Source organism: Chaetodon auriga, chromosome 24 (assembly GCF_051107435.1).
Source record: "Chaetodon auriga isolate fChaAug3 chromosome 24, fChaAug3.hap1, whole genome shotgun sequence".
NCBI lineage: Eukaryota > Metazoa > Chordata > Actinopteri > Chaetodontiformes > Chaetodontidae > Chaetodon > Chaetodon auriga.
The window spans coordinates 11,160,647-11,184,063 of record NC_135097.1 but is presented as its reverse complement, the minus strand read 5'-3'; the positions used below and the strand labels follow the sequence as shown (position 1 = coordinate 11,184,063).

The window sequence follows — 23,417 nt, the reverse complement described above, 5'->3', positions numbered from 1 at the left end:
GAAAGAGCTGTCAACACTCCCAGCACCATGGCAAGCGCTGGACAGAGAGGCACGTTGCGTAAGAACTCTCCAATATAGAATCAAATAAAGATGGATAAAATTTAGCGCTTGTGAACTGATGTTCAGAAATAATTTCAAAGGCTATTGATGTATACCTCCGTAAATCTTTTTTATGATTTGAGCATGTCTAAGTAAAATATGTGCACATATTTTGTAGCTGGTTAGTTTTTTGGCGCTGCTTTTACGGCCAAAATCAGGGTCACATTTGCGTTAACTGAATGTGCATGCATGTGTGACTTTTAGTGTTGGAACTTTAACTTGCTGAGCTTCACACACATTTTTCTGCTTTGAATCTGCACACATATGACCACAAAAGCCTTTCTTTTGAGTGGTTGTGTGTTGTTGTGATTTGTACACAGATTTTATTGACACAATGTCACTTTTCTTCATCCACAAATGTAATTTTTTCGTGGCTTTGTAAAGGGTGATGCACAGTTTAACCACAGGCTTGAAAATTATGCTAATTTTTGTTTGAGCCCATTATAATATCGACAGTGATTAGGATGATCAGCAATGAGGGGTAGAAAAAGTCCAAGCCAGGTTTTTTCTTTTAATTTTTTAACGGAGGAGTTCATATGAGAGCAATAATAATCACGAAAAGCAGCAGTTTCAGCCCGAGACGAGGCTTCATCAGGAAATGAACAATTGCTTGAGAAGTGTTTTGCTGAAACCCTAATTGCATGCGTACAAAAGATTCAGTGAATTCCTGTGTTTCTCAAAGGGGATTGGAACAATGTGCTCGAGGTGTCATCCATTTTTCTTTAATGGTTTCCATATTTGTAGGTCATGCACAGGTCATAGCAACTGAAGCACACACAGCCCTTTGCTGTCCTTGTTATTGCATCATTATTTAACCAAGTGAAAAATGTCAGATTTCAGAGGACGCTCCAAGGGTTAAAGGCTCCTTTGACCACCTTTATCATATTACTATCACTTTCTCTGATCGTCTCCGAGCCAAAGACAACACACAATACATTTTCGACAATGGAAAACACATGTTACTGATGTGACTCAATTTTGGGGTTAAAAACTGAAACCTTAGCTGTGTGTAGCACATACAGGAGATCAGACACGTCTTTTTGTGGCATGAGAAGCTTCAGCTTGCTGAGAGTGTAAATACGCCACACTCACACATCATGAATTATATGTTGCTGAGACAAACCAGGTACCTTTTTATTTGCAGTTGCTGCTTGGTGTCTGTGCTTGAAAAATTGCCGTTGAACTGTCGTGTCTCCTTTTTGCAATTATGGACGAGGTTAATAAGAGAGCCTGTTTCATGTCTGCAGTTCCAAAACCAATTTTACAGCTTTGAACTGCATTTCTCTTAACTCTTAGTAATTAGTCAGGATGTTGGCTCTGTGCCTCTTGACATTGTGATATTAACTCAAATTAGCTGTTTTTAGATAATGCAACATTTCCCATGTTTTTGAGTATTTTTTCACCTTCCCTTCTTTGCCTTTCTCCTGCTATGCATCCTGACATAACTGTGGATGTCATATTTACAGTTCTGCAATCCTGATGGAGCCTGTTGCAGCCAAAAATCTTTGGTTTCACAGTGTTGATTACTGCAAGTGACTGCAGTATTTTTTCATAACGCATGATTTCCCAGACAGCCTCCTGAACCAGCTGTCCAGGGTTCATGCTCATCAAGAGTCACTACCTCGGTGCAAAGCAAACTTGGTCCTCTTTTAAAGCTGCAGATTAAGTTATCAAACTTCTTAACAAAGAAAAACACAAAGTAATGTTCTGTCAAGCCAGGGACATGTCTTAGCTTGTTAAGAGCTGCTAAGAGGACAGATTTGGTCTTAATCCAGTCTTTGATTGCCGTCACAGTGGCTGAACTATTCAATCATTACCCCACCATTCAAAAGTGCGGCCTAATCTGTAACAAGTTTTAGTCCTTGTCAAAATCAGCAGAATTCCTCGTCCTCAGATGTATTAGCACATGAGACAAAATCTGTAAAAAGTGAACGTTAATGTCTCTTGTTGTTCCCTTGATGTGTTTGTTTGATCTGGAAAGAACAAGAGCACGACGCCAAGCGATAAACGAAGCTCTCTAAGACAAGCACCCTCTGCTTTTTAGTATCAGGAGAACAGCGCAAGCTGGTAATTACTGATGCTTACTGATTACAATGATTCCAACTCCCACATGTCTTAACTGCTGCCGCCACTATGTCATCAGATAGAAGCGCCTTTATTAGGGAGCGGTTCTCTGTCTGGGCTTCATCTTTTTATGAACAAGAAACATTACCTCTGGTCCCCCGAAGCAGTTCATAAGCATGCTTGTGAATATGGAGTAATTTATTATGAAATGCATGAGGAAACCAAAACAAATTAGTCACTCAGACAGGAAGGAGTTTAGGGGGAATAGGGGTGACCAGGCCAAGCTGTGTGCTGAATGTGAACAGCTCCAGATGGAGCAGTGATGCCTTCTGTTCAGTTTTACAGGATGAGGACAGAGAGGATGTGAGGACATGTTGATCAAACACCACTGTCCACTGTGGAGAGGAAGTCATATTTTCACCTTATCACTGGACTGCACTTTTATTGCATGTGATGTGTTATTGTTATTTCAATACATAAGTCAGTATCTGGTTGGGGGACAAATCTTGATCATGAACAGTACAGTGATAACAATAAATCTCCATACATAACTAACTAAACTTAAGTGTAACTTTAACTAAATTTAAGCACTCTTTAGCTGCTAATGCTGGCCTTTCTTTTGCTAGCTTGTCGCTAGCTGTTTGCTGTTGTGGAATATGATGCTATTGAAAATGGGGATCGTGACAAAATTAAGTTCTGAGCCAAAAAAAGCAATGAGCTGAAAGGTGTTCAGACGTAGAACAGAGGGAAACTGATCATTTTCCGTTCATCGTTTGACCCCTTTGACCTCTGAGTTCGTCATGTCCTCCACATATTGATTGTAGCCAACCTAAAGTCAGCTAGTTTTATCGCTTCGTGTGCGAGTCTTCAGAAAATAAAGTCCAGTGTCAGAAAATGTGTGTAAGCTGTTCTGAGAATGTATAATATCCAGATGATATGGCAATATGGTCTCTATTTTGAAACACAAGGGATCACTTAAGCTTGATGCTGGCTAGGAGTCCATAAATAAACTGTGGTGCTTTAGCGTCTGCCCAGATCTGGATGTGGGTCCCACGCTCCCCGTTTCCTGCTAGCCCACCTTGGTGGGCCAGTTTTGCCAGCTCCAGCGGCTTTACACTGCTAATTTATACCCATCCCCTTCTGTCGTATCCTCTTTAAAACGCCACAGTGGCAGCGGTTGGTTTTACAGAGAGGGGAAGGAGTGTTGGTGCAGTGGGACGCTCAAGGAGTTTGCCTGTCCGATCACCAGAATCTGCTAAAATACATGAGCTCTCCTGGATGTGCTAATGGGAAAAGCTCTGTGCCGAGAACGTATAAGCACCATTTCAGGAAGCAGTAAATGTCACTGCTGATTCTTAATTACGTGCCCTGTTCCTCCTCTGCGCCGTGGGCTGCATGTGGAGTTTTAGAGGTTTTCTCAGGTGGGATCAGATTGTGGTTACCGGCTTATTCAAAATGTCACTATAAAGAGTACAGTAAATTATTATGAAATACTGTGTCTTGAATATATTTTAGGTTCCTTTTTAAAGTGAGCAGATGTGTCCTCACTCCTTTTAACCTCTTCCTTATCAAGAAGTAATTCATTTATATATGAATGATTTCAGTGATTTTCCAACATACCGCTGTCATTGTTCAACTTGCTGTTCATTCTCTGGCCTGTTTTTTAATATTCCCATCAGCCTCAGGTGTTCTTTGTGTTGTGTGCTGACTTGCGGACATTTGCATGCTGACATGCTAAACCAAGATGTTGAACAGAGGGAATGTTAGAATTGTTAAACACAAGTATGCTAACATTGCCTTGTGGTCAAATTAGCATGCTGATGTTAACATTTAGCTCGAAAGTAAGCAGATGAGTCTTAGAAAATCTATGCTTAAAAGTCTGTTAGATTAGATATAGATTAATTTAACTGATTTACAGTATACTGTTACTATGGTTAACTTTTGTCCTGTTTATAAAGCAGATGTGAAATCACCATTTTCAACATCGAAAGCACCACTGTGAAGCCATTCAACGCAGCCACACCTGATGTTATGGGCCTGTGCAAGCTGACAAGACTTTATTATGCAGCTGCTACTCTGAGAAACAAATCATTTTACTTTCACTCATGTTGTAAAAAGTTCTGGGACCAATATGCAGGCAGAGCAAATGTCTTCCTCTGCAGAGCTGTGGGGAGTTGCAGTCAGAGGGTCTGCTGGACAACAAGCCAGCAGAGATGGGTCTGTTAAAGGCCAAGTTGGCGTTCGTCTTTCCCTTGTGCACATTATTTATCCCTAAAATGGCCTTGCATGCAACACCGTTCTTCCTCCCTCCTCAGCTGTGATACAGTATCCTCAGAAGGTGGTTTATGGCTCTGTAAATCTGTCATCTTCAGATTACCACCAAATACTGAAACCAAATATTGCTTGTATCACTTGTTGACCCAACAATTCAATTGACCTCCCCCTGTATCAAGTATTAGGTAATAGTAAATGATTGTGATGGAGTAGTTCATAAAAGGAAAAATAATGTAATGCTGGTGATCAAAGGCAAAGAAATATTTAAGAAGTATTTTTAACAGTAACACAGCCTACTTTGAGTGTCTGTTTTGCAGTTCATGTCCCATCTGGCATGAATTGGATTGAGCTGATTGTTAAAGAATTACATCTCTATTTTAATCCTCTGGTTTTGGGGGACAGGGAAGTGTGGTTGATTTTCAGGTGCAGGTCGTAAAATCCCTATCCTGGTAAAACATTTTATACTGTGGCCCAGAAAGCTTTTTAAACAATGGCTTTGGTGTAAATCATGGCTGGAGCACATACATCGTTTGTGGGGGTGGTTAGAGGCTACCATTTATCCCGCCTGAACCATTTACGTCTACTCGTGGGAGCCGAGGGTTTGGGCTCTTGAGTATAACTTAATGTCATTCCCTGGTAACTTTAGCTTCATTTGTCTCTCTTTCTGAGATCTCGGGGCCTGTTAACTCAGGTCGTCACCCCGTGATATGGCAGTCTTTTAATATGACCCTTTATTCCCCCACAGAGGAGGAGAGGAAAAGATCAGTTAAACGTGGTGCTCCATTGATGTTATTTTGCACGAGAGAACTCTTCTTGTGTTATTTTACCCCACAGTGAGTGATTAGAGACGCAGTGTTGGTATGTTTTGCCTCAGTATTCAAACTCACAGGGATATTAATTGGTTGGTTTTCTATCATGATGTCAAAAAGTGAAAGCAACGAGCGAATTTAACTTAAGTCCCGGAATAAGGATCAGCAACTGTTGAAGTTAAATACAGTCATTTGTAGTTACTATATGTTTAAATGTACCACAGTAATACTGCCTGACTCAAATACATTATTTGGGAAAAATTAAAAATGTCTAAAGAAAGAAAGTTTTGGCAAGGTGACTGTGGTAATTTAGAGCTGTGGAGAGCAAGCTCATTCCTGCATGAGCAAGACATCTCAACAGTGAACCTGGGAAGAGTTTTTGAAGCCTCTTGATTCTTTCAGCTTTTGGTCAGGAACAGAATGACGTGATCTTTTCTCCCTTTTTAAAAGCACGTTGGTAATCACCTAGCTGATTGCTGTGATCTTTGGAAGATGGCGACCAAAAAGAAGTCTGACAGGGCAATAAACATGAGCAGTCAATCAATGATGCAGGTTTTACACAAGCTGAATATATTTGGAAGGCAAACTGTGACATTGTATCCATTTACAGAGAAGACTTCTTGATCGACCTGCCGTTGTTGGGAGACTCTGAGGCACCACTAAAAACTGCAAGGTAAGGCTGATAGCAGAAAGCTGTCAGTAGGCTACTTATCAGGAGCCTTTCTAGCTTGTTTACTTGTATTGTCATACTTGACCTCAGTGTAATTATCACGAAACAGTACCATATCATTGCGCTACAAATAGAAGCAATGCAGATGTTTTCACATGCAAAATGGTGATTAGTCTGTGACTGCTGGTCCACTGTGGACCACCGTGTCAGTGTCATGTTTGCCTCGTCTAGGCATGAAAAGAATGCACTCTGATTCCGCGGTCAATAACAAACATGCAACGTCTGACTTTCAAAATAAAGCTTGCAGAAAAATATTTCAGGTGATGTTTGCAGTTTGTTTAGACTTCGGCACCAAAACTACTTGGTTAGGTTTACAAGAAGATCGTGGTTTGGGTACAAATAAGTACATTATTTACATAACTGAAGTAACTGAAGTAACTTATGTAAATGAACTTACATAAGACAAAACAAGTCAATGTTGACTTTTGGTTCCACTCAGGAAACGACCCTCATCTTCTGTGTGAGGGTCCTGTGTTTGACCCATCGATCAACCCTGGCCTCCTCCCTGTGCTCTCTATGCTACATTGATCCTTTGCTCCTGTCCTTATCGCCCCTGCTGGTACTCCACCGTCATACATGCGTGTACTTTTCACGCCTAGACGAAACATGACGCCGACTCGCAGGTCTTTGCGATGCTTTGCTGAAATATGACATCACACTTTGAATTAAATTGAATTATGGAAAACACGATGAAGGCAAATATAACCTTCATCGTGTTTTCCATAAGGTTTTCATTAACAGGTTACAATCAGTTGTGTGAAGCTGTCTGTTGGAGAATACGATAATGAAGAGGACACACCTCAGGAACTGTAGTAAAACACATAAAACATGATTTTCATTAATGTCTTCCAACGTAACCTATAAAACAACATTGTTAAGCCCACAGCCAAAAGTAGTCAGTCAGCAATAATCATCCTAGCAGATTAGCTCGCAGGTTTCTAGAGGTCAGTTGAGAGTCTTTTGTGCCATGAAGGCTTGCTATTATTGTGGGTGCGCTAACTTTTACCTTCAAATAAAGTGATTTAGATAATCTGATGCAATTGTTGCCATGTTTACAACCTATCTGATCGTCCAAACACTCCTCTGTCTTGCCCTGTGGGACTTTGTTGAAGTGATTTCACCGTGTTCCGAGATCTCAGCATTGACTTCAGGGAGCGCAGTGTTGTCATAACAGATTGAAATGATGATGAGTGTCTGTCTGTGGACAATCAGTTGCCCTAATCTCGCATGCTTCCCTCATGCAACCTAATATCCAAGCCTGCCCTTGTGTAAAATCACAATGCAATATATAATTTTTTTCTCACCTCGTCGTCTTCATGGATTATTGTTTAAACTGTCAGGAGACACCTCCAGCAATGTTGTGGTAGAGAACTGGCTCCAAGTCAGTGTCAGTCAAACACTTTAATTTCCTCCTCGGGTGTTTAGTTTTAAACTCTGGGCACATCACCGATGCCACAGTTTATTTTCTGTAGTCATACATTTGCAAATATGAGAAGGATTTCTTCTGAAAGCAAATATCAGAAGGTTATGGATTAAGGGTGCAAGGGGGTATAATTTCTTTGTAGGCCTGTGAAAATGCACACATCCTCATTCCTTCCCGCTGGCACCGCAAAATATACCGTGTTAAGTGGATAGTTGGGTGTGTTTTCATGTGGATGTGCGTTTCAGATCATTCCCCAATTCGCAGAATGTACAGACACTCCCCACTACCAAATTAAACAAGAAGTCTCTTACTGTCAGCAGCAAGTTAAGACTTCAAGACAGGTTTGCTGTGTATAAGTCTAGAATAAAAAGTGTGTTTGCGTGCTGGTTAAGTGTCAAGACATCCGCTCCGATGTTGTGATTAGGGTTGCTGCCTATTTGCTCTGGAGTGCAGCACATTCCTCGCGACCTTAATTGATAGCAATTATGCGGTTTTTGATTTGCTGTTTGATTGGGAGGTGGATTTGAAGTCTTGATTTGAAGGGCACAGAGTTTTTATTGTCTTTGGAACGTCGCGGTTGAAATGCCTGAATGATAGCCTGCTACCTTGTAAGTCACATCAAGGGGCACCGCTGGCTTGGTGCTTGACTGCTCTATTTCTTTTTCGACTTTCTCTTTCAGCTTTTGTTTTCGTGTCTTGCCATTGCAAACGTTAAAACTGGAAAGTTACTCAGTGTATAGTATATTCCCTCTGTGCCAAGAGCTGTCCATCTTGCTGCTTGTTTTTCTCTATAACCAGAGGAATTGTCCCTCCAGGGGACACCTGGCTTGTTCCCCACCTCCACAGTGAAAATGTTCACCGGCTCAAACTGCCAGATGTTATGAAAGGCTCCATTGAAGTAGACCTTTACCTCATAAAGAAATCGAAAAAAAAGTCACCATGGCTGAGAAGTCTATCATGATAGCTTCACTGACCACACTATGTCATCTGATTTCCATGTCGCTCTCACATGCAACTTGTAAAGCAGAACGCAGTCAGGAGATGCACATTTGTGTGTCTGTGCATCCATGTACATTTGAGCTTTTTCCTTACGATACCCATAAAACGACTTTGTCAAACCCACATCCAAACGTGGTCAACCGGCAATAAACATGCTAGCAGATTAGCTTGCTCTGTGTGACTAAGAGTTTTTGACATTTCCAAAACAGAGTGCTGGCATTCAGCAGAGCAACGGCGCACAGGGCTAAAAAGAAGTGAGCAGCAGTGGCATGAGCAAAGTAAAATGAGAGAGAGGCAAGCAGGGGGAAAGAAACCGAATATACGGTGAGAGTAAGACATTTGAGATATCAGGCAAAGAAATGGAAAGAATCAAAGGGGAAGAAAATTGGTTTACAATTGTTGTCTGTCTGCCATTATTCCTACTCTTTGACTATCTCTCTCTCACACACACACACACACACACAAATGTGTGAAGTTGTGAAGTTGCAGCTGGCCCAGCTCCTTGTTTGAACTAGCACGCTTGACTGAGGCCCATTTATTGATTGGCCAGTGTGCCAGACCTGAAGGACTCATAGAGCTCGGATCCCCCCCGATTACTCCCCCACATTCACATGCATTGCACACAAAAACACACACACACACACACAAATACACATACTCCCAGTCCGTCTCCCTTGCTCCCTCCCTCCCTCCCCTTCCCCAAGTTACTCCTGAGGAAGAACGGGAGCAAGTCAGAGAGGAGACGGCAGGCAGACAGGACACACAGAGTGACCCAGAGAAGAGGGCATCACACATCGAGCTCACACACAAACACACACAGTCAGAACGGGAGTGATTGACTTACACTCTGAAAAGGCATGGAGCAAGGTTTTTTGGCTTGCAAGCTACTGGTGACAGCTCTTCTCATCCTGGTACTGTAATCTTTCCTTTTTTTCCCCCTCAGTTTTTATCCTGGAAAAAGTCATTCTGTTTAGTGAGATTTTTCTCATTTGTCCCCTTAAAATACAACCAAGTGATGCATGATTCAGAAAGCATGTGTTTTAATAGGTTGCTTTACTGTATAAAAGTGTGTATGCATGTGCAGTTTGTGTGTTATGATTATGTGATTTTTGTGCAGTGGAAATGCACTCCTCAGATGCTGGAGACCTTCCAACAGTAGCTTTAACCGGGCAGTTAGTGTGACCTGACGTGTCCCATTTACTCCTGCTGAAGAGTCACAATGCATCTTTGATCAAACTCACAAAAATAGACTTGTCATGCACGCGCAGGTCAGCAAGCTGTTTTGTGTGAGGTTCGAGCTGACTGTTACATTACAGTGACTGCCGTACTTGCGGCATGATGGCGAGTACAGTGCCGTGCAGCGTGGAGCAGACGACAAGGGATTCAGCAGATGTGCAAATATCGTATGTCTTGCCGACTGAAAAGGCCATCGTATGTATATTGACACAGTCTGCAAAAAAGGCACCGGAGTCGGGTTTCTTTCCCCTGTCGAGGAGTTTTCCATCTTCAAGGAAAATGTCCTTAGTCTCAGCTGCTGACAGGTGACTTAAATAGAATCTGTCCATCAGAATAACATATAATATGGAGATCACTGGTCTTTTATCATATGCTCATTTCCTCTTTTCCACTTGATGTGAAAACATGGGATGGTTGACAGCAAAGAGGCCTCTGTGCTCATATGTTTGTCCTGTTTTTGTCATAGTAAAAGAACCAGAGCATAAATATGTTTAAATGCACATGCTTAGCTATGTGAAGGGTACTATTAAGGCGCAGATAAAAACCCTGGAGGGTTCAGAGCAGGAGAGGTGGGAGGTGTTGTGATGGAGGGTTCAGAAGGCTCCAAGTGGATATCTGAGCCTTGTGATTATTGGATCTAAATCCCAGCAGGACGGCCGTCCGACTAGCTGAGCCTTGTGTTCCTCCGCCTCCATTGAGAACAATAGCAGCACAGTCAGCCAAACAACCTCCTCATCTCCGTCCCTCCGTCCCTTCATCTACTTCCCCTCCTCTTTCCTCACCAGCCTTGTTATGCCTCAGGCTCTCTTGGCTTTGCAACACACGGCTCCCAACCGTAATTGACTGAAAAATTCACTGATTGCTTTTCAAAGGAGAATTAAGGTGGTGTGCTAACAGGCTGCCCAGAGCGCAGCCTGTGTTTATTTACTGTGGATCCAAACATTGAAATAGTTGGCCCATGCAGAAAGTAGTGCCGTTGCAGATATGTTTGGCTGCAAGCGCTATTGGCTGCGTATTTAGGTCTTGCCGTTCCTTTCTGCTGTTCCTCAGGCGTCATCAGCACTGACAGCCCTTTATATCAGTCCCCACACACTTTTAATAAAGTGAACCCACCACCCCGCTCTACAGTGTACATTATGGGTGTTTTTGCTACTGTGACCCAAAGAAAATAATCAAAGCACTGTTATTGCCTTCTATCTGCTTTTCTCTGCAAGATCCATTCGTTTTTGTGGATGGAGCACAATGCCATGCTGTTGGGAAAAGGGGCCAAAGAGGTCAAAATAACTTGGCGTATCCTGTGTTTTTCCTCCAGAATCTCAAGGCTGTGTATCTCAAATGCAAGGCTGGACATTCACTGTAAACTATTTGTCAGCTCAGCAGGCATAAATCTTTTAAAGAGCAGGTGTTACACATAAAGTTCTTACAGTCGCTCCTTTATTCGGTATGTTCAGGTAAGTGGGCTTCTTGTGCCACACATTTCATTCCTAATCTGCAGGGCTTAGGATTTGAAGTCCCTGTCAGAAACTCTTGTGTTGTGGTGTCAGGATTCCATGGTGGGAGGCTGTCCAAAGCACACAAAAGCTGCATTTCTGCAATCTTAAAATGTTCTTTCATGGCTCATCAGCACCTGAAAGACTAAAGCCTAAGTGTTCGGGTTATTGTGGAAAATGATCATTTTCTCTTCTATTCCTTTTCACAGCCTTAAAACCTCTGTTGAATGGCAGATTATTTTATTGAATGTGTTTGCACCTCTAGTCCTTTAAACCACATTCCTACTGCCATAGGAGGTGGATGATTTGTCCCAGTGTTAGCTCCAAGCTCAAAGTATTTTTTTCATGACTCAGGTTTTCATCCATTCAGCAGGTATATAACCATTTTTTTCTTGGCCTCAGTCTCACTGGCAGAGGAGAATACCTCCACTGAGCTGTGCCGTCCTTGTTCTTGATAGAAAAAGCAATCTATTTTCCTCTAACTTCATTCAGTCAGTTCTGCAAAGGGCATTGAGAGGAGCTTGACTGCTGAGTCAAGCCAAGAGAAAGAAACATGACTCATGTGGAGCAGTAGATGATCCATATCCGATGACAGTGCCAGCCTCACAAATAAACATCTTCTGCCAGTCCGGTCAAATATAAACTGGGTACAAAAGGCCTTGAAAGGCAAAGAGGAGTTAAAAGAGTCCAGTGTGGGTTGAAGAGGATCTTAATTTTTTTGGCTGTCACTCTCCATCTGAGATGCTCATTGTCCTCGCAAAATTCATCTTCTTATAATATTGATTTTGGATCCTGCAGTAATATCCCCATCTTGACTGCCAAATACAGCATGATGCAATTAACAGAGAGAGGCACACAAGAGAGGCCCGAAGTTTAAGAGAGGACTAACATTTCATAATCTAAAGGATGACTCAGACATTTGAAATATGCAAAAGGGCAAAAGTCGAGAGCTTTTGATTACTTCCCCGTGCAGTCTCTCTCATCCTGTCATATGCACTCCTGTTTCATTTTCAGCAGCTCCTGGAATTTAGTTTGGGCTCTCAGCTAGCAGTCCTGGCTGTGTCGTGTGCTCTGCAAAAGAATAAATGGTGGAAGCCACAACTCATGTGGCTGAAGAATATGCATGAAGGTTGCAGCAGTTCCAAAAGGGAGATTAGAGCATAAGTCTTTTATCATGTTAAAAGTGATAATAGTGCAAATACGGACTGCTCAAGGAAGTCACTGACAGCACACACGTGTATAAACGCTTCACTTCCCTTTCTGCTGTGTAGAGCTCACGGACAGCCCGATCAGAGGAGGACAGAGACACTCTGTGGGATGCCTGGGGCTCATGGAGTGAATGCTCCCGTACCTGTGGAGGAGGTGCCTCGTACTCCCTCAGACGATGCCTCAGTTCCAAGTAAGGCCACCTCTTCGCCACTTCTCACCATAAAGCCTGATACATACTTGACGCAACATGTGTGACAATGTAGAGGGCAACACTCATGTTTTTTACACAGTAGGAAAAATTTGAAATGCTAATGTAATGCCACAACATCACACATTTATGATAAGAATGCTGCATGCAAAATATTGCTAATAGAAAAGCAAAAGGGGAGAAAGCTTGCTTGTGTCATTCTGTGTGTGTGGTAATGGCTTCTGGTATTTGAAGCCCAAGCCTCCAGTTTAATGAGTTAAACAAATCAAGTTCTGTTGCACTGATCGGATTTGGCCTGAAACTGCATGTCCTGTAGAAAAGCAGAGATTTCTGAAAATAAAATAAGGCACAAATTAGCACCTGAAGTATTGATCAGTGATTCTCCTCAGCTGGTAAACTTCTAACTTTCCTCTGCCACTTTGAAAAATTGCTAAAATTACTCACAGAATGATGCTTTGTAATTGTAAGTCTCTGTTTTAAGAGATGCTTACACCAGAGGAGGGGAGGATATACAGTAAATTGAATGTGTAATTTCAAGTTAGGACCTCATTAACCTTCAGATAAATGGAAACATCACATAGACAATTTGTAAGCATGTGTTCAAACACTATCCAAGGTAATCGCCTCTTTTAAAGAGCCAAGTCCTGACTGGGCTTGGAATGGTTTCCATTAAAGTGCCATATCATGGCTTTAAGATTCAAGAGAGCAAAGGATGGGGGGGGGGGGGGGGGGGGGTTCTGTTGCTCACAGCTGCTCTGCCAAATAAATCCAGACAGCGTTCCTAATAGTGTGAGTAAATCTCACCAATCGCTCCATTCCCATGGGCTGTAATGAGGGTGCTCAAAATACCTATAACTGTTATGTGACTGTTAAATAGCCCTGCGGGGTCCACTGAGATCACTTGCCCATCCACCTCCTTAAACTGTCAAGATGGGCCAAAATCTAAAATTCATCAGTGACAATAGGGACCTGATTTTCAATAATGACCCCGACATGTTTCTTCACAAATCAGAGCACAACAATCAATGTCCTTTGCCAAAGTACATGTCACTTTTAATAACTCTTTTGTGTGATAGAGTTTGGGCTCTGCAAGCAATGAACCCATATTGGTTGGATTCCCACTGCTCATCATCTCGGCTTAAATCTCCGGATGAACTGGAACTTGCACTTTGGACCTCTCGGTCCTTTCATCCTCATACCAAAGTCACCCGGTTGGTTAGGCTTCAAGCTAACCCAGTGGGCTTCAGGATTAAAGCCCTAGGCCAAGTGTACTGGGCAAAGTGGCCAATTACAAATGGATTTGAGGAACAAGTGAAAAAAAAGGAGACAGAAGGACTGAGAGGGTATGTTTTCCATAGAAATGTCACATTTATAGACTGGGAAATAGCTGCAGGGTGACTTCACTGCATTCCTATTTTTTACAGTTCCCCAAATGTATCGCTCTCTCATTTAAAGTAGCCACTGTGCTTTGCTGCCAAAGTCACCTCTGTTTCACTGTTGGGGGGCTTCAGGGGGAGCTCCAGCAGTGACAGGAGCAGCCAGTGAGACCATAAAACAATGCAACTGTCCAAAGACACACTGACAAAACATCATACCTGAGGTCACAACCCAGATGTTACAATAAGGGGCTTCCAGTGTGCCATAACCATGAATCTGTCTGCACTGGAAATGGGAAGCCAGGATAAGAAGCATAAGGCTGTCAAAACCTCAAACTCAAAGTGCTCGCCCCCCCATGTACTGCATTGCAAACATTGAGGTCAATAGCTTTTTGAGGAGTTCATTTTGTGATATCAGCAGCAGCCATTTCTCTTTGCTTGCCCAGAATTTTTTGGTCAGGCAAACCTCAGAATGCTACTGGCTGTAAAAGCAATTGACGTGTTAAGAGGTGTTTGGGGTTTGAGCTCCATGTGGCATGTAGACAGTGTGTGTGTATGTGTAGACCTTCACGCTCATGTAAGTCCAGGCGGGTTTGTTTACAAACTTGTGCGTCCTTTGGCTGTAGCAGTGATGTATGGGTTCTTGAGCAAACAGCAGGACCCTCCATCCCACCTCATCCCACCTCACTCTGCTGTTGCGTGGGAATGAGGGGAGCAGTAGCCTGGAACCGGGTGGCAGATCAAACAGCGTCATTAAAAAGCACAGCACAAGGCCCCTTGTGTGTGTGTGTGTGTGTGTGTGTGTGTGTGTGTGTGTGTGTGTGTGTGACTCCTTGGAAAGACAGGCTGGAAACTGGCCTGCAACACCCTCCAAACCAATACCACTCCAACTCTCTGACCTTTAAACACACACACACACACACACACACACACACACACACACACACACACACACACACGTAAGACTGACTGCTAATGCAGAAAAAAAACAAGAGTTAGACAACTTCCCTAAAGGGCACATGTAAAGTACAGACTAAACACAGATTGCCTGGCCCTCATTAGTCCCAACCGCACAACACACTTCACTTGATCACAATCTCCATTATTAACAACAGCATAGCTGGTTTGAAGCAAGTGTGGACATATGGATTGGGTGTCATGGCAAGAGAAGGCGCTGTTCTATTATTTATGAGGCTCAGGGTTGGCAAACTCTTGTCATTTCTTTTTATAAAAAGAGACCAGTCTCAGTGTTATTTTGACTTGACTAAATAATCTAAAAAGGCGAGTGCCCCACTGATAACCTTCTACCATCAGGAAATAATGGCGAGCTGTCCTGGGCAGGGAAAAGGAACAAGTTAAGTGTCTAAGGGTTCTCAAGAAACTTCTCATTGCTGATAAGGACATTTTCACCATTCACTGAGTCACTGATTTGCAGAAATTACTGGCAGTGACATTAAATGACTGTGGCATTTTGGAATTTCACCAAAGGCAAGCTGCAGCTGTGTTTAAAGTCTATCTTTAAGTGGTATGGTTGTTAAAAGTGAATTTTCCAAGGCAATGGCTAATTAACTTGCTCTAATTAACTTGGGCCTGGCACCTTGATTACGTCTCATACTCTACAGTATAGGGACCACCCTCTGAGTGGCCTGTGCAGTACTAAAAACACCTCCATTCTTGTGCCACTGAGCCCAAGGAAAAACCACAATACAAATGATAAATTTTACCTGATGATTGGGATAGACAGAGTTAAGTGATCATCAAAGTTATTAAAATTCATTGTGAAGGTGACATGAATGTACCAAATCTCATTGGAATTCATCCAATAGTTTCAATAGTCCAATAATAGATATTTTAGCCAAAACCAAAACCTCATGGTGGTGTCACATGGAAAGTCAGTGCATCCCATCCGCTATCTCCAGATGTAGAGATATTTCACTGGAGAACTGAAAACTTTGACCTGCTAGTGGCATGAAATGAAAAGGGGATCAAGATAGTCCTTAGGATTCATCCTCTGGGCACCATGGACATCTGTTCCAATTTCAATCCATCCAGTTGTCAAGGCATTTAACTAAAAAACAAAAATATCAGGGGGTAAGTATGTAGGCTTCATCCTCGGGGGCCCATGAACATCTGTACAAAATAGTCTTGGCAATCTGACATGTTTCAGCGTGGACCAAAGTGACTACTGAACTGACTGCCTTTGTCATCCCTGGAGCCGTGCCTCTGCCATGTTTGGGTGGTGTTACAGAAAAGGTCATGGGATCATTGAGTTCCAAAACAGTTTACCCCCTTGGGATCATGAATGTGCTCAGGAAATTTCTTCTCAGTCTGTCCATTAGATTATGAGATATCTTGAAGGCAATGTTGACATTTTGGCTTGAGAGTAGTGCTAAAGGAAGTGGTCACTTAGGGTCCAAACTGGAAAATCTTCATCCTTTAGGGAGCATGAATGTGCACAATAAATTTCATTGCATTCTTCCCGTTTGGTTTTTATATGTCTTCTGTGCAAAGGGGAAACTGGCTGCTTGACAGAAAAGGTTACGGGGTCACAAAAACATCAGGATTCATCCTTAGGGGAACACGAATATGTAATAAAAAATCAACTGTAGTTCAGCCATTACTTTTGAAATATATATACTCATGGATAAAATCATATTTTTCCAAATTTTGACAATCTGGGCCAGTAGTTGACATCTTGCTGTAAGAGTGTCAAAGTGTTGGACTTGCTTGCCTAGTCCTCATGTCTCTGTTGATATGAAAATGCAAAAAACACAATTGAAGAGCTGTCAAGAGCATGCCAAACCAACAGACAGCGGTATAACCCTAACCCAAAGTCATGTTGGCCAATTATCCTGGAAAAAAAGCTATTACTCATAGGCTACCTACAACTAGGGGTCCTACAAGGTCTCCTCCAAAACCTGCGATGTTGTCATTGTGGCCTGTGCCATGGGAGTGTTGGATTATATAGCAGTGACCTCCGTAGCGCATTCTGAGGGCCCTGTTTGTGGAAGAGTAACTTTACACTTATGTGTAAACATGTAAAAAGTCCTGTTAGCAAGGTTAGCACCAGCACTGTTTTTGCCGTGCCTGACATTCCACAAAAATGCCTCATGTAAACAAGAAGAAAACAGTGACATCACAAGCAAAAATCTTTGTTTTCTCTGTCTGCACTGCACAGGGAGGTTCTTAATGTCTTCACCCTGGATGGAGTTTTCCAAAAGCTCCATTTTCAGTGACCGAAAACTACGTTTGTGTTTGCGTGAAAGGCCAAAACTTATAGAACTAATAGAAAAAGCAAACTTCTGGTGCTTGTCTCTCTCCCTCTCTGTTTATTCACAACTGACAAACATGTTGAATAAGAACACAATTTAGAAAACAATCACAATTGGCAGTGATACTATTTCTAATAATTGTGGTGGATGGGCAGATATTTATATTCGTCATGTAGGAAGAAATTGGGCGACTTGAAACTCCAGGAGAACAGTAGGGACAGGGGCTGGAAAATCAAAAGGGATGGAAAGCATGGGATGCATTTTCATTATTTATCAGAATCAGATTGTTTATATCATACCGTATATGAGAGCTTGAATTTATAAGAGACTATCAGTGTGTTCTCTTGCCAGATTTGCTCGCCGCACATGGAGAAAATAAAACAGACTCCAAAGCTATCGCTGCAGATCTCGAGCCAGATGCAGAGCTCCACGTCGCGGCATGCTCTGTCTGAACACCCCAATTGGTTAACACAGGCGCCGAAAGGAGCTGGGCAGCGCTTCCACCTCCTGTGTGTCCCCGGTGTTAGATGGCCTGAGTGCTCTCAACTTTCCTAAACTGATCAATAGCAGAGCTCACAGCAAGAGCGTATTTAAGGCATTATAAACTCATGTGCCCACTCGCCTCAAGTGTATCAATATTATGGCAAAGGTTGTGGAGCCCTGGTTGCAATTACTTTCAATCTAGCAAGAAGAGTTGATGACATATATATGGGCTTTATGAGCCAGACAAATTTTACTGCATATCCAATATTATAAGAAGTTATTACTGTGAATTTTTCATGGTTACAATAGATTTCAGTTCATTTCTTGTCTGAGGATGAAGTTATTGGCATGCTAGATGGTAGTTTTGCTTTATGCAGTCTTGTGTGTAGCTAATTGATGAGCAAACTCTCTGTAGTTGTGTGTTTTGTGTATATTTGGCAGGAAAGTCTGGGATCATAGTCTGTGAGTTATGGCTTTTGTGCTCCAGGAATTCTGATATTTCAACCAAGTCGTTTTTCCCTAACCTATGATGACGCCATGATGAATCCCTAGTCCCGGCCCTACTTCTGCTTAGCCTCCACGTTGTGGCTTCCAAAGTCAAGAGGAAATGAAAAGGGAAATTCATTTTATTCCTTTTGCCTTTTTTTAATGTCTAGTTTATATATTGCGTGTCCCACTGATCCAGATCTTTGCTACCTGTCTCTCAACTCTTGGTCTTTGAAAGTCTCTTGTTTGGGTTCAAACCTCATGACCTTCTGTTTGGTTTGGCAGAGGGGACTGTCTGGATTCGTCACAGGGTCTAATGTTCTTGCCATGCCACACACTTCACATCCACTCCCTCCGCTCTCTGGAATAATATTATAAAAACCCTAAAGCCCTCATTCATCCATGAGTCCAAACTCTGCAATGTTGCCTCCAATCATGATTCCAGATTAGCTAACGGCCAATGACACTGGAATTCCTCTCAAGTTTCCAAACTCCAAAGAATATCCTTTGATTAGTTTTTGCTGGGGTCTTGGATGATTGGCCTATCATAGCCACCATCAATGGTTTATCACCGCTCAGCATCAAAGCACAAAAGAATCCTAATTTTCAATAAGTGGTTCACTCCATGATTTGGGCAAAAACGCTGCAGACTGTCATGTGGAGAGTCACGATCCAAACTGTTCCAATCTGTTCAGCAGACACAGCTCAAAAGGGCTATACTGTGTCTACTTTACTACTGTATGTGCAGTACTGTTGGTTTATCAGACAAGGATTTATTTAAAGACTGATCACTAAGACAAATAAGAACTTAGTCTTATATGTTCATATTCTCAATGCTAGTGAATTTTTTGTTCCTCATTACATCTACAAGTAGGTGATGCCAGTTTGAAATCTGATGATCTACACAAAGGCTTGACTTGCACTGAAAATGGAGCCATGGCCCAGTCACTCTCCAGATCCCATCAGTGCTTTGTGTTTAGTGATATTGTTGGCATGCATTGGGATAACTAACTAACTAGGACGATGGCCATGATAAACATCATATCCGCTAATCATCACTGTCTTAGCATTGTCATTGTGTACAGGTTAGCATGGTAACATTGGTCTTTAACTCAAAGCACTGCTATGTATGCTGTGCTAAGTGCAGCCTCAAAGAGCTGAAGGCATGGCTGTGGACTCTTGTTTTGTTCTACCACCATTGCTACGGAGATTATGACAGCTGTCATGATTTCTTCATAATGTACTAAACTTATAAAAATGCATTTCTTTCATTGTGTCCTGCTCTTCTGAACCAAACATACCATATGCCCTTTCATAAATGCAGAGTGTGAATTAATCTTAAATGACATGTGTTAAATGTTTGCAAACACACCACAGTCCCCACAGTTGTGGGTTGCCACATCATCACTGCAGGATTCCAGTCTCTGCTGAGCAATTCAAAAAATGATAAGAGTCGATGGTTGAAAAACCAGTGAAGATGATTGCATTGTGGTTTGTTTTGTCATTCACCCACATGTTCATTTTGTCTTCTGCAGGACCTGCGAAGGGCAGAATATCAAATATCGCACATGCAGTAATGTGGTAAGTTCAAGTGGCTTTTGTTTAGAGAAACTGAAATAGCAAATGGTGATTGAGGGACTTGAGGAACTGTGACAATATTACTGAGCTTTATAATTAAGGGGTCTAAAATAGGGATTTTGGTCCTGTTGTTCAAGAAAAAGTGAGAAGTTGTAGAGCAATCCTTCCACCAACACCTTTGGACCACAAAATATATTTTTTATCCTCAGGATTGCCCTCCTGATGCTGGGGATTTCCGTGCCCAGCAGTGTTCAGCTCATGCAGACGTGCGATACCAGGGTCAGTACCACGAGTGGCTGCCTGTGTACAATGACCCAGACAACCCCTGCACTCTCAAGTGCAAAGCCAAGGGCTCAGGCCTTGTGGTGGAGCTGGCCCCCAAGGTGCTGGATGGGACACGCTGTTACACCGAGTCCTTGGACATGTGTATCAGTGGAGTCTGCCAGGTAGGAGAAAGAATCAGAGAGCTTTATTATTTTCACCACTGAGGAGCTCATATTTATTTCTTTTAATTTATCTATTGTGGAAATCACAGGAATTTCAGTGTTTGGACATTTGCACAAGACAGGTCCCAAGACAAACTTCCCAGAAACCAAAAATGTGATTTAGATCAATTTTTATTATTAAGAAAATCTGAAAAATGTATCTTCCAGAGTGCAATCCCCTAACAATGTGTTAGACAGTCTCTAAATCCAAGGCAGTCTTGGAGAGCATAAGGCCAAATATGCACTGCAGTGTGATAGATTAAGAGCTGTTAATGCAACATAAAAACACCTGATTTTAGCAGATATTATCCTTCCAGAATTCTTCTTGAGATAATGACATATTGAGATTTTTCTGAAAATGAATTTGAATTGTTCACAGTATGAGACAGTATATAATGATGTAATAATAATGTATGTAATGTAGTAATGTATATAATAATGGAATGACAGCTAATCGCTAAGCTGTAAACCTCTCAAAATCTACAGTTAATCAGATTATTACCATACAGAAACACAAATACATATTTACTGGTTCACAGCTGTTTCATTATAGCTGGATTTGGATGCAAGAACTAAAAAGGGAATAATTCAAGAAAAACTACACACACTCAAAATGCTAATATCATGCCATCTGCTTTACAAATGAATAGCCAATGAGGATAGTGTTGGAGATTGGGCTTTTGACTGACAGCCCAGGAAATAGTTTACAATGCATTTTTTGCCGGTTGAGTGAAATTACGCCCCAAGACACTGTGTGTGCAGAGACACACGGGGATTTTAATGCACTCCCTTACCATGCTTAGAATCACACTGTGGTTTCGGTTTTGTCTTACCAACAGAAATTGAGAAAAACTCCATCAATCAACCATGGATGGTTGCAGAAAATGTGTAACAGAAAACAGAGTATTTTTGGAAAAACCTATCATCAACTCAAAGGGGATGTTTCATGTTATCTTAGAAATACAAATAGCAGATCTGGTGTGAATATGGGAGAAACCAGATGGTTGTTTGGATCATTTGATTATAACATTTACCTGGTATAAAGAAAGACATCTTCTGTTATTAAATACATTTTGAATGTCTAAATCAGACTTTTCCCACTTTTATTTTTATTTTCTTACAGAGCATTTTAATTTGAGTTTATTTTAAAGCTGAAGCTCAGAAGTCGGGTTGGAAATCTTGGTTAATGTTCTTATTGTGCAGCTTTCTCTCTGTGTTATTATAGATTGTAGGTTGTGATCATGAGCTGGGGAGCACAGCAAAGGAGGACAACTGTGGCGTCTGCAATGGAGATGGCTCATCCTGCAGACTGGTGCGAGGACACTACAAATCCCAGCATGCTTCAGGAAAAAGTAAAGAAGCCGTACTTGGACAGTATTTGTTTGCTTATGTTGAGCACATTAGGGTCGGTGTACTTGTCATGGGGAATCTGACAAAATACACCCTGGTGATGACGTAGTGATGTCATCAGGGTCATTTTTATCATCAAATCAAATGTAAAGCCTGTAGTACAATCTGGGGGCATTAAGTTTGAGAGAGGTTGGTGTCTCATGATGATGATGCTGTGGAGTTGCATTATGGGAGGTGTCGGATTCAGTGATTTTGGGTCAAGTCAAATCAGCCTGTGCTCTGATTGTGTTTGTATCACCAGTTGTAATTGTATTGACTTTGTTGCATTCCTATCATTTCTGATCAGATATGTCGTACTATTTTTCTCCCTCTGTCTGTTTGTCTCACACAGCTGAGGACACAGTTGTCGTCATCCCCTATAAGAGTCGTCACGTACGCCTCGTCCTGAAAGGCCCGGATCACTTGTGTAAGTCCTGGTAGGTCCAGGGTGCCCTTCCATCCAAAACAGTTGAACATGATATTTACATTTGGCAGCATTTTTTTATTGCCAAATACCTGCACATTAAATCCTGCATGTGCTCTGTGAGCTTTACTGCAGGTCATGTTATGTTTGAATGACTTGTGATGCAAATAGAATATTACTTTTTCATTATATATGTTATGTTTGGTTGACCTTTCTAATTGATATCTCAACCAAATGATTGACCTTTTATTTCCTCTTCCAAAATACATTACATTTTGGGCTCTCTCATAAAGAGTGGTTTTTAAAGTAGCTGGGAGCAGAATAACCAGATGAGGTATTTATTTCTCCCCTTTGCTCTGGCTCTGAGAAGACATGAGGCTTCCAGCAAATATCAGTGATGTCAAAGTACTGGCATCAAACTCCCCACTGGACCAAATCGATAACAAATGTTCCTGCTCTGTACCTTTCCTTTGCGCAACGCTTAGTTTACAGATTGCTTCCTGAACCTGGCCAAGAGGACGTCTTTTTCTGAATGGACAGATTTTCTCATCAGATATTTCCCCTGTCCTTCTTGGCCGAGGGCACTTAAATTGTAACCATCTGTCTGTCGATGATGACTGCTGCTGGTTACTACTCTGTGTGTCTGTTGTTTTTGTTTAAATGTCTGTCCTGGAATCACACAAGACCTTGTTAGTGCCAAGACTAAAGTAAGGTTACTGCTGCGCTGGCCTGCTAGCAGACCTGCATGACTCTCCCAGTAGCGCCAAAGCGAGTCGGTGCCTGCAAACACAACAGCCAGTCTATATTCTTCCTGGAACTGTATGTGACGGAAGGTTGTTCTGGCTATATTGTCTCATACCCGATGCATCCATTGTGCTCTAGCTATCCACTTTGTTTCCTCTTCAGATGTGGAGAGTAAGACGTTACAGGGGGTAAAAGATGAACTGGTCTTGGAGAAATCAGGGCAGTACCACCTGGAGAACACCACCTTGGACTTCCAGAAACTCTCAGATAAGGAGGTTCTGAGAATCACTGGCCCACTCGGAGCTGATTTCACAGTCAAAGTAAGAGCTTAAGTGTATCAATTTCAGTGATTTAAAGCTGCTCAAATCCAATTTTTATATTCCGTATTATTATGTGCACTGTGAAACCAGTTTTTCAAAATGACAAACCCACAGAGAGTCATCACCAAACTCTTCAGTCTCCCTTCAGTTTTGGTTTTTCAGCCCACCACGTCACTGTGTTGGTTCACTATCACCACTGCCGTCAGCATCGTCTCCAGTCAGCACTTTTCAATGAAAACACTCTGATAATCTCAGTGTACACTATCTGTCCAGCACCAAGCAGCAACAGACAAAGCTAGAGGGGCATTTAGTTGCTAAA

The 23,417-nt window shown here is 42.0% G+C and overlaps 1 protein-coding gene across 1 annotated transcript in view; it reads left to right on the top strand.

Annotated features, from left to right (window-relative positions):
- Positions 1–23,417, top strand: part of LOC143317321 (ADAMTS-like protein 1) — a 75,147-nt gene that overhangs the window by 47,090 nt on the left and 4,640 nt on the right. Inside the window, exons 3-8 of the mRNA XM_076725422.1 lie at positions 12,396–12,523; positions 19,694–19,739; positions 19,946–20,182; positions 21,447–21,573; positions 21,963–22,037; positions 22,941–23,098. Of these exons, the coding sequence (XP_076581537.1) occupies positions 12,396–12,523; positions 19,694–19,739; positions 19,946–20,182; positions 21,447–21,573; positions 21,963–22,037; positions 22,941–23,098 (771 nt within the window). The remainder of the gene's footprint in view (positions 1–12,395; positions 12,524–19,693; positions 19,740–19,945; positions 20,183–21,446; positions 21,574–21,962; positions 22,038–22,940; positions 23,099–23,417) is intronic.